This window comes from Plectropomus leopardus, chromosome 5 (genome assembly GCF_026936395.1).
Source record: "Plectropomus leopardus strain MGB_pleo_1.0 chromosome 5, ASM2693639v1, whole genome shotgun sequence".
Lineage (NCBI taxonomy): Eukaryota > Metazoa > Chordata > Actinopteri > Perciformes > Serranidae > Plectropomus > Plectropomus leopardus.
In genome coordinates, this window is record NC_142180.1 from 33,096,781 (window position 1) to 33,109,328 (window position 12,548).

Consider the following 12,548-nt stretch of genomic DNA (forward strand, 5'->3'; position numbering starts at 1 on the left):
GGTACACGGCAGAAATATGGGGAAAAATACAGCTTGTGTCAGTGTCTCATAAGAGAAAATTACAGGTGGCTCCAAAAGCCCTGACACGCACTGTCCAGAAGGTCACGGCTACTTGTAGACCTCCGTGGGAAATACAGAGGAGGCAGGAGAAAAGTGTGAGCATGTTGAGAGAACAGGAATGAATAGACCAAAGCCCTCTTGAAAATTTCCCAGTGGAAAGCAGTAAGTATGTGTTTGCCAGTATGTGGGCAGTGTGAGGGTGTAATGACGGGGTTGTGTCGCGCAGGCAGAGGTCAGCAGGGCGGCCAAGAGGAAAGGCCTCAACAACAATATGATGTCATCAAAGAGGGCCAGCGTGACTCATCGACCTCAGACGAGGGAGGTGGACAGGAATTTTAATGAGATACCTCTACATAAGGAACCCATAAACAGCATTCTTCTTCTCTGAAGCAATAAATCAACTACAAAGAGATAGGACGAAACACACCACAACGTTATTATAAAAATAACCAGGGGAACGAAAGACTTGACAAAGTCTTGTGGGTACAATTCGACGTCTTCCTTCAATCAGCAGCGAATAATATCAAATTAAAAGGCAGTGTTTTCCTGTTTGTTTAGAATCAATTCAGTGGGTTTGAAGATAATGAGAAGTAATGGCAGGTGGAGGGGGCCATCAAACATAATAGACCTATAAAAAGAAAAAAAATGTTCCTAGTATAAAGCTCTCATTACCAAAGACGAGACAATGACCTAATTACATCCCCAAGAGCTGAGCAAAGAATAGCGTCTCATTTCCCATCAACTAAACACACAAAGACAGACACGCATACACATACCAACACGCTCTCATCCAATAGGTAAGGTGAAGTTACGGTTGTCAATGAAAGCCTCATCACACAGGCGTTGTTGCATATGTTAGAGCTCTATATGTAGCCTAAACTTGGCTAATGCGCAACATTAAATAAAAATGAGCACGAGTCAGCAAATACACTTTTATGTCAGCGTGGAAATGTCTCCAATTCTCTTAAACAATATGTGGAAGTGGTTTTATGGCTTATAATGCTGTTGAGGAAAGCCATAATGGTGAAGTAGGTCGTGGTTGACCCGGCTTCGACTTCCACAAGGAAGTCTCTGATCTCTGAGGTTGTGACTCCGATAAAAATAGGACACTATTTTGATGGACGGTTTCATCTTTTTTCTGCAGAAATGGAAGAAACCGTTGGAATCTCCAGGACTTAAATATAATCTGGATTTAAGTGGATAATAACTGTGGACAAATGTCTGAATTGGGCCTGAATCCGATCCATGTATAGAATAATTATCATTTAATTTCACCATATTGTGTCTCTTATTATGCAAGTGCAGTGCCTCATTTCTTTTTATATCTTTTATGGACCAGTCCTGTAACATTATGGTTTGTTTGTTTTTTGAGACAAATTGAATAAAATAAAGTTAAAAAAGAACATGAAAGCCTTTATAACAAAGACAGATCATAAAAGAAACTATTTTGAGTGTGAGGGAGTACTGGCTTAACTCTCTGGAGGACCATAACTGAAGATAACTGAAGATATCTACAGAAATCTCTCTATAACTCCTCTTCCCTCTCCCTCATTGGCTCTCACCCCTGACTGCCACGACTCCTGCACCCTGACCTCTAACTTCCAGACAGCTCCAAATACTTTACTCACTCTCACGCGAAAATACCACTGCGCTATCTGTTCCCAATCGGCGTGAACAAAATGCTGTGTTACATGAGTCAACAAGGGCCAGAGGAAGACAAAACATCTATGTAATGGAGCACCACCGAGGTGAGTCATAAACCTGACTGTGAAGGGCCAGACAACCGCAGCTCCACATTCAAGACGAGCCTTTTCATTCCCCGTCATCAAAGAAATGTCGGGGCAGAGTGTCAAACAACTGCCGCAACCCTGGAGATGGTAAGAGGAGGGGCAGAAAGCTGACTGTGCGAGGTTACTCGGCTAAACATTTGTCCCTTTTGGTCCCGACGCCTTCGCTTAACACTCATCAGCTTCTGTTCCCGGTAGCACTTCCATACACACACAATCTCTGTTGGCTACTATGCGCGTGTCGGTCAGTCTGTGAGATCAGAGGGGGCCCGAAACAAAACCCTGTTGTGCATCTGTCAGTCCGTCCCCGCCGCTCTCCCCTCCCAGCTATTCTCTGGCTGTGTAAGAATTGGAGGTGGAGCTCCGCTTGAACAGGGGCACCAGAGGAGCTGCTTCAAGCTTTCAGATACCCCAAAAATTCAAGGAATAGACGACAAACAATAACGAAATGGGAGTGAGGGTGTCACCCAGGGGCAGTGAACCGCTCAGTCCCCACGGAGCACTGGCCAGAGATCAGAATAGGCAATCAGCAAGGGCTTTGATCTCGGCCTTTTATGTCCTGAAAACGTTACACCTGCACAGCCGTGTCTTTTCTTGTTCTCAGTCATCAGCAGAACGCCTTTAGGACGGCGGAATAGACTTGAGAGACGCTTTTAGTAAGTAACATGACATTCTGCAGAATAGCTGGAAATGCAAGGAAAATGGGAAATGGCTTTTGAATACACTCCAAAATTGTAAGACTCAGACAAAACGCTTTCACACGCTGTGTGTGCATGGAGGAGGATTGTACCCTCCGTGCCTACACTGAGGGATTATAATCAACTGCCAATCTTTTTTAAAAAAAACATAACAGAGGTGAAATAATGTGGCAGTCTCAAGTGTCCACCTCTTTATCTCAAACAAACAGGCTTTTCAGAACCGAGGGAAATTCCACAATGCACAAACAGCTTTGAAATGAGCACGAGTCCTCTGAAGTGATACCACGGCAAATGAGGCGGGTCCCCCAGTAGCGATTTTACAGCGAGGCCTCTGATCTTCGTACCTGCATGGCTAGGCAGACACATTATCAGCTCTTTGACATTCCAATGATTCTACACAAGACCTTGACATCTTTTCATCTACCTTATCCTCCGTACGTGGAGACCAGAGGTGCTCAGAGAGGGGCCCGCAGGTTTTCCACATTTTTTGCAGTTTGCTATTATGTTCGCTCACATTTTTTTGGAGTCGTCACAAACACTATGTGCTCCTATAGAGTGCCCCGGGACGACGTTTTTCTGTCAGCCGACACGGATGTTAGCGTGGCCCTGGATCCCTCGTCAAAAAGCCACTGGGTTTTTTTTAATTGGATTTTGGATCACTGAGGAAAATTAGCTCTGTGGTAAACAAATGTGTAACACCACTTTCAGGATTTTTAAAGCCTAAATGTAATTGCCAGAAGTAAAAACCTTATGTTAGGCTATAGAAGAACTACACTGTGGATGCGTCACCAATGCTATGAGGCTGTCTCATTTAGCCACTTGTTGGCAATCACCTTTTTTAAGACACATTTAGGCTTTGAAGTTTGTGAGTGGGGTATTTACTGACGTATTTTCTGTCATAGAACAAAACGTGAAAATCTCTTCACTTCGTGTTAAACAAATACCTTATTTCAGGAAACCTTTTTAAAAAAAACTGACTTCTGAGACGGAGGTGCAGATTTTTTGGATTTAAAGACTCACTACAGGGGTTCTCTGTAAGTGTCATTTAGATATATTTACAGCATGAAATGTTAAAAATCTTGATAAAGACTGCATTATCTACTATTTTTTTTTAATAAAATATTGCTATTTTTTCCTATGAATCCAGACAAAACAATCTGGGCTGCTTAGAGGAAGTCTAAGTGTGATTTTGAGTTTTATTATTCATAGCAGGAATAACAAACTGACTGTTTACTTTCCCAGGGAGGAGTGTGAAAGATAAAGAAAAGAGCTTTTTTTTTTTTTAAAGGTACAGGTTCAAGAAATGACAATGAAAAGCCACAAAAACACAACAGCAATACATGCCATGACACCTGTGAGCCTTAGCACCTGCTTTATGTTTTTACATAATCACTAGGACAAAAAAAACTGACACATTAAAATCAATCCATGTTTCCTTGGGCTTACAGAAAGAGGAATCTAAGGCATTTCTTCCCAATTCACTCCGTTGGAAAGCTCACTTCTCTCCCTGTTTTCTATTTGAATGAAACTGCTGAAACACAGGGCCCCAACATTTCACAATTTTCTTCTGCTTCTCTAACTATACCTTACAACTCCTTTCAGCACTAGAGATTGAACAACCACACTCTAGTCCCGCCCTGCGTTTCTCACGTACATTCACAAGCCACAATACAGCAGAGATCTCAAGTGCAAGAAAGACTTCTGCATTTGGCATTATCAGCAACTGAGACAAAACTGAGATCCTTTCTGATGGGAAAAGCCCGGCTGCCGTCGGCACAGAGAGCAGAATCATTTGTTGGCACAACTGTTAACTGTTCTCAATCACTGCCATTAGTAATGTTGGGCTGCTAGTCAACTGGCTGGCTTTCGGATCACCATGATAACAGTTAATCCGCAGCAAAGATTAGAGCGCCAGTAATGCAACATGCTGCTTTTAATCCACACAGATTTTCTCTGTTTTGTTTCAGCTTGACCCTAACAATGGGAAACACAGATTCGTGCTCACTGATCCATGTGCAGTCACAGTGAGTATACTAACCCGTACGAGGGTGCTCTTAGCTTGAGCTCGTTGGGGTTGTGCTCCTGGGGTGCCCTGGTCCCTGGATCCACTGCTGTGTGCTCTGGCCACGGCTCCAGACGTACCATTTGTGCAGACTCCTGCCCCTGGGCCAGCCCTTCGGGGCCGCTGCTTGATGCCGTCCAACAGGCGCACGAGAAGGATGTTGCTGGGGAGTTCATCTACGGCACACTCCACCAACGTCCGGCACTCTGGGCAGCGCAGCTCTCCACGTGAGCCTAGGATGCCCTGGAGACATCGGCGGCAGAAGGTGTGCTGACAGGGAAGGACCTTCGCAGAGGCATCCAGACGCTCCAGACAAACAGGGCACTCAAGCAAATCCAACAACACTGACTCGTCCATTCTCTGTGTGCTCTGCCACTACTTCAGCAGAAAAACATGATGAGGTTTTGGTTCGGATGCAGGACCAGTGCTGTCACGTCACTCCCATACCTCGGCTGTGGCCATGGCATCTGCATCAGCTATAAAACAGGGTCGACACATGCAAATTAACTAATTGTGGACACAGGAAATAGGTCATGGTTACTAAGCATATAAAAGACATCACATATGGCTGAAACTGTCACGTGTGGCGTCATTCGTTGAGCTCTGGAAATCTTACATTTCAGCTGTCACACTGAAAAAACTGACACATTCATGCCACAGTGATTTGCAGCTAAGTGATGATGAGCTGACAACACTGGCAATACACGAAGCTACTATTCTGTTGGGTGTCAGAGTGACGTGAGTGACGTGGAAGGGGATTGAAGGCCATGTTAACCTGATTTACTCAACAGAAGATAATTACACCTGGAAACTGTGATGTTGGATCCTGCAACTTGTATGGTCAATAGCTGCCAGCCAAATACTGGTAGAAAAGCAAGTGGCTGCTAAATTTGCATCATTTTCCAGGCAAAAGTAACGGGGGTTATCTAATGAATAGCTGATAGATTTTGGTATCCACCTGCCACAGTGGCAGGTGGACAAAAAGTTAATTTCCAAATCTGGTCAACTGTGAACGACTTTGATTTGTCTTTCAAGAGCAAAAATCATGCAGAGAAATCTACAAAAATCTTGCCATCTCACTTTGTCAGTTGAGTAATAAAAAATATTGCAACCAAATCAACCTGATGCAACCTGTTTTATAGATGCTGAAATCACAAGACATTTCTCTGATAAAACACAAGCTTGTACACAGATTGTATAATGTTCATCTGGTAAAAATGTCAATGACAACGGAAGCAGCTGCTGAATTTGCTTTACTTGCAGCCATAAAACAATGGTAATCTAGATTTCGGTATCCACCAGCCACATTGACAGGTGGACAAAAAAAGTTAATTTTCAAACCTGGTCAACTGTGAAAGTCTGTGATTTGTCTTTCAAGAGTGAAAACATGCTGATAAATTCATCTTAACTGTTACAAACTTTGTCTGTTGATTAATGAAAATACTGCAACCAAATCAGCCTGACATCACAAAAAGACATTTCTTTACATGTCTTCTGATAAAACCCAAACTTTTATGTTGATAGTAAAATGTTAATCTGGTAAAAATCTCAATGACAACAGAAATGGGTGTTAAATTTGCTTCACTTGAAGCCAAAAAACAATGGTAAGGGTGTCTAGCAGCCACAGTGGCAGGTGGAAAAAAAAGAGTTAATTTCCAAACCTGTTCAACAGTGAAAAGGCTGTGATTTAACATGCAGAGAAATCCATCTTAAATGTCACAAACTCACTTTGTCTACTTATTAACCAAAATACCATCACCAAATCTGCCTGATGCAACCTGTTTTATAGATGTTGACATCACAAGACGACATTTCTCCAATAAAACACGAGCTTGTACAGCGATAGTAGAAAACGCTACTCCGGAGGAAAAAAATGTCAATATTACGTAACACGTAGCATGAAAAACGTGTACTGGTACTTATGTGACTTTTTACGACAGCGTATTGCTGTTTTATCGGCAACGCGAGGAATTAAAACAACTAATGTGCAAATTTAAAGTAAGTTTGCTAGCAAACATCGCTCGTTAGCGAGGGCGCTACTTTTAATGTTGCACCTTTTAAAGTAACAATTAGAAGTTTTTACAGCTTTTGTACTGTAAAAATACATTGTTTTACAACTTCTCAAACGATACCAAATGATTTATAACACTTTAAAAGCATTCGCTAACTAAATTCAATTGAGCTTTACCTCTTCCAAAACAGGACTCCTCCTCTTGTTGCCTCGTATCTCCCAATTTTTGCTTTCTTGCTAGTTAGCAAGCTATCTGGAATAAAGCAGCCACTTATCCGCCGGACAAAATACCGCTGCTCCTCCAGGAAAGGTTTTCTTTTGAGGTGTACAGCGTGTAGTATAAATATACTTTTGTCAGATACAAGAGTTAAACCTAACATGAAAAGGACACGAGCGAGACAACGGAACTCCGACCGCACCGAGCGCCATGCTAGTCCGCTACTTGTGTTTCTGCTGGACGGAGCTGCTGGAAACAAGCGGAGAGGGGGAGGGCGTGTGACGGCTTCAGGGGCTGTCCGGAAACGGGACCATCCCACGGGGCGGGGGGGTCAAGTAGTAAATGTGCACAAATGAGCAAAAAAAATAGAAAATTAAAAAATAAAAAAGAACTGTAACATCTGCAAATATAAGCGTCCACCGTGTAAGTAATTGATACAATAATTCATTAAAAAATGTAAAAAAAAAACAAAAAACAATTGACTAATAAAGCCACAAATATATAACCTAACAAGAATTTTTTCAAAGAATTATGTCTATTTCAATTCAGTTCAAAACTTTATTACAGACTCAGGTCCATAGGTCAAATGAAAAGAAAATTATATATATATATATATATGTGTGTGTGTGTATATATATACGCATACATACATACATGCATGCATGCATATAAACATACACACCACAGTGAATTAAGATAAGACTGTTTCCCCGTCAGTATGTGTGACCCTCATCAAACCCTCGTTGTTTTATGGTTTGGTACTTACAATACTTATCATTTTATGGTTTTATCACCAAACTAAGTTTGAGCAAAAAAATTAGAAAATTAAAAAAAAAAATAAAATAGAACTGTAACATTTGGAAATATAAGCGTCCACCGTGTAAGTAATTGATACAATAATTAATTAAAAAATGCAACAAAAAAAAAAAAATTGATAGACTAATAAAGCCACAAATATATAACCTACCAAGAATTTTGTCAAAGAATTATGAGAGCTACATAACTGCCTCTCCTTAGCATTTCGATCAAACCCTTCATTTTATTTTATTTTATTTTATTTTATTTTATTTTATTTTATTTTATTTTATTTTATTTTATTTTAGTCAGAAATAACCATATTTGGTTTTATACGGAAAACTTGAATTATTTTCACCCAGTCCCTGTGCACCTGTGCCCCCACCAACCCTAACCACTGAGGGGGGAAAGACTGTTTTCGATGGGGGCACACACTTAGATTAAATACCTGTTGTAACACCTGTTTGAATATCCTGTAACTCAGAGACTATTTGAAAAACACCAACCAAATTTTTATGTGTAAACTTACATCTGTCTGGTTTGTGCCCGTACCATTTAAACATGATTACATATAACATATCATTCACAATATTAATTTGATTACACAATATTTATTTGACGCAGGGATGTTTGCAACATCTTAAAAACACATTCAGTTTTATTATTTCTTTAACATTTTGTCTATAAGCATTGTTTGCTAAAAGATATTCATTGTAGTACAACAATTTTATCATATTTATTTAAACAATAATATTATATTAGTATTTATTTATTATCAAATAACAGTTATCGAGTTTTGCTTGTGGGTAACCCCTCTGTCTGTCACCCTCTTCCTCGCTCTTGGAATAAATTTCTTCTCTTAGTTAATTTATTTATTAGTGTTTGATAAACAAAAATGGCTTACTACTTAATAATGAACAATTACAATAACAAGGTTAATATAAAATTATGTAATTCTTTAAATTATTTAATAAAGTTGTTTCACCTGTCCCATGTTGAACCCTTCCCCAGTCTCCCCTATTATTATTTAATTCCAATATTACCTGAAAGCTGACTCCTGCTGAGCACCTCCACAGTGGGTGACCCAAATTTCCGAGGCGGCCCTGAAGGCGGCGTCCAGCGTTGTCAAACGGGCGTGAACTGAATAGTCTAATGGTATGTAATGATGTGTCAAATAACAGCATCTTTTCACAGGCGGGGTGGAAAATAACTTGTTTTTCATGTCATTATTTGGCCATGGACATGTAACGCGGTTAGCTGAAAGCCATCACCCTTGACAGTTTAGTTAAATGGAATAGCTACTTAAATTATCTGCAAAATGTGGATGTTTTTCTGATGCCTTTCTGCAGCATTTTCGGCTCAGTTACAATCTTCTCACACTCAGATACAACAAAGAGATGTGCTCTGTCCTGTTGATATAACAGATACCAATAAATAGACTATTTCTTACTCTGAAAGATATTATTTTACTATAATTTTTGCAACATACTGAAGCTCAATGTGTACTGGAGAGTAAATAGGGACATCTGGTGGTCACATTTTACAGGATTTTATAGTGAGAGAAAGCTTTTAGTTTAAGTCACACATACACAGTGATGAAGGAAGTAATCAGATCCTCTGTTTAATTAAAAGTGCTGATACCACACTAAAAATACTTTGTTAGAAATAAAAATCATGCATTAAAAATGTTACTCAAGTAAAAGTGTGCACATATAATCGGGAACATGTACTCAAAGTGCTACAAGTAAAAGTACCCAATCCAGAAAAATGAAATAAATTTCAAAAATCATGCATTTACACTAACTGTTGGGTAGTTAAATTTATAAAATTTTAAAAAAAAATCATATATTATAAAACTTTTCTTTTGCTTTTTACGCAAAACTCTTAACTTGTAAAGTAACTAAAGCTTTCAGATGAATATAGTTAAGTAAAAAAAGTACATTATTTCCCTCTGGAATGTAGTAAAGTACTCAAGTACAGTACTTGAGTATATGTACGTAGTTACAATCTACTACTTATTATACAGGATGTTGATGCTATATTAGCTTGAGTCCTGCTTGAAAAAAATTATATGTTATTTTCATGTACTACATGAAATTACAAGTCAAAAGTTCCAGTAAAATCAAACTGCAGGCTGTTACAGTTGCCGGTATCCTGTTGTTATTTTACCATACTATTATTTTTGTAAAACTTATTACAGTTTTCATTGCCTTCCTCCCATGTTTGTTTTAAAAAGAAGTCAAGGCAATTTGTTCAAGTTTCAAATGGTTAATTTGTTGTTTAAATTTATTTTTTTAATTTTTAAAAAACAAAAATCTTTTTTGAAATATAAGTTGCAACAAACAAAGAGCCTTGCTTTGGATTGTTCTATCCTTTACCTTTTTTTGAGGGAAAAGCAAACTGTCATTGGCCAATATAAAAATAGAAAAAAGCCCCACAGGGAGAGAGTGAGCACTTTTCCAAACGTGCTGCTTTTATTACAAAAAAGTACATTTTGGTATAGACCTTTGACTCCCAATAACCTTCACAGCAAAGGCACATTTGAGGGAGAGGAGAGCGAGTGAGACACAGCCTGACAATAAACATGTGATTTATTTTTATCTCATTCGGAGGACATTGCATCTTGAGCAAGACGGAGAGATGAAGGGGAGGAAGAAAAGAGCAATAAAGGAGATTTATATGGAGGTGGATCTCCTCTGTCACATGTGATCCCGTGGGGGCCGGCAGGAGCCCTCAGGAGCCCTCAGGTCATATTTCCTCGCCGTGAGGAGGCAGCGAGTCCGCCCCTCCACCTCGGCTGAGACAATGGCCCCTGCCCTCCTTTTCTGCGTGACCCCCATGTTTTACCACATGCTGCACACATTCAGTGTTGTTTTGTGAAAAGACTTCAGCAGACATTACTTAATGTTATTCAGAGCGGCGGCACGAATGATTAGTCGACTTTAAAAAAGGCAATAATCTTTCTTAATGACTGCACCTGAAGGCAAAGATCAAAATCACAGCATGCACACACACACACACACACACACTTATGTGATAGAGGTGACAGCTGTGTTACAGCCTATAAATGGGGACAAGGGAAGCGGGAGAGGACATGACAAGACATATGTCCCAATTTCCAGGAATGGATGAACCTTGACAGAAATATTTCCCCTCTCGTACAGTCCATTACTGTAAATAGACGCTCCAAGATACGCTGAAATGCAGCGAATACCAGAGACCATTTTTAAAAAGCAGAGCGCAGAGCTGCTGTTCACAAGAAGACAATACAATAATTCACTTTTTTAAAAACAATGATGTCTTAACTGAAACCAGACCAGAATCTCAAGGGCTTAATATGCTATTAAGATCAGGACACTCATCCAGTGATCTCCATTTGTATTACTTTGATAAGGCTTTCAAACTTACTAACTCAGCCGCAGGCAACCTGCTTTCAAATTAGATTAGGGACCGCAGCTGAATGTCAATGAATGCAGCCTGATAACGGTTCAGTGCGTATATTTCTCTGTGGGGTGATTTCTTCCCTTTGAGAGCCGGGATCAAGGCAGCCACAGACCTTATGGAAGATTCAAACCGAGAATTTAATTAATTTCTTACCAAGTATAATGTCAAGCAGAGACAATGGGTTAGAGTGTGTGAGACTGTAACCTATTCTGATGTTTTTGTTTTTTCCACATAGCCCGCTCTAATTTTAGCATTGTTATCATATCTAACAGAAATCCTGAACAAAGAACTGAAGAGGTCTGTTGCTCTGTTTATGCAAATGAACTGAAGCTATTAATGTCTTTCTTTTATGTTTAACTAGTGAACCGCCACAGGCCCAGACACCGAGTCTATTTTAGCAAATCAAAAACAAAACTCTCAGTTGGCCGATGTAAAAGTGAAAAAAGTTTAATATCTATATTCTGACTCCAAAATGAGCCTATAAACAGCGGTGGAATAAGTATTCAGGTTCTTTATTTAAAGGTGTGTGAGGGATTTAGTGTTATCTAGCAGAGAGGTTGTAGATTGCAACTAACAAGCAATACGACTTTTTAGGGGCACATTGATGGAAAAAAAAAACATTTTGAGACTTTGAGAATAAAGTCAGAATATTATAAGAAAGTAGTCCTAATAGTTTGAGAGGAAAAGTAGCAATATTATGATAATAATCTCTTAATATTACAAGAATAAAGCTGTAATATTTTGGAAAAATAATCATATCTGGAGAAAAAAAGTAGTATTATTATGATAATAAGCTTTTAATATTACAAGAAAAAAGTTGGAATATTTGAGAAAATAGCCATAATATTTTGAGGGAAAAAAATAGTAATATTATGATAATAAACTCTTAATATTACAAGACTACGTAATTTTATGAGAAAAAAGTTGTAATTGTACGAGTACCAATAAAAAATACTTGAAAAGTTAGGGAAAAATGTCTAGGGGAAAAAGAAAAAAGTTTAGAAAAACTATATTTATAATTATAATTATCATAATTTATTATAATTACAACCCTAACCCTAACCCTAACCTGCATATTATAATTCATGGGCACCGTTTGTATTTACTCTTTTTTGTTTTATTGTGTCTTAACTTTCTTTATTTTTCCTAATTTTCAGGTAAATGTCTTGTACTTTTTTTTTTTTTTTTTTTACAATTTTCTTGATTATTTTTTGAGTCACTTCTTGAAAGCAGCACAACAAAAGTGATGTCGCTCCAGGGTTCAAAGGGTACGTAATTGAGGGTCCATAACTTTTGAACAGAATAAGCTAAAGGAAAGTCAGGTCACTCTGTTCCTACCTGACACTTTAGACTCTCATTTCACATAATAATATATTAAGGATACAGTTAATGAGGGATTGAGATTAAAGTAAAAAGTGTGACAACTGACCCTGTTCTCCCCTACAGTGTTTGAGTAAATATACTTAAATAAATT

General features: G+C 38.8%; 1 protein-coding gene across 1 annotated transcript in view; it reads right to left on the bottom strand.

Annotated features, from left to right (window-relative positions):
* Positions 1-7,096, bottom strand: part of sh3rf1 (SH3 domain containing ring finger 1) — a 50,584-nt gene extending 43,488 nt beyond the window's left edge. The window contains exons 1-2 of the mRNA XM_088077997.1: positions 6,796-7,096; positions 4,584-5,083 (exon numbers count right to left, since the gene is read on the bottom strand). Of these exons, the coding sequence (XP_087934123.1) occupies positions 4,584-4,964 (381 nt within the window). The 5' untranslated portion in view covers positions 4,965-5,083; positions 6,796-7,096. The remainder of the gene's footprint in view (positions 1-4,583; positions 5,084-6,795) is intronic.
* Between the last annotated feature and the right edge of the window lie 5,452 nt (positions 7,097-12,548).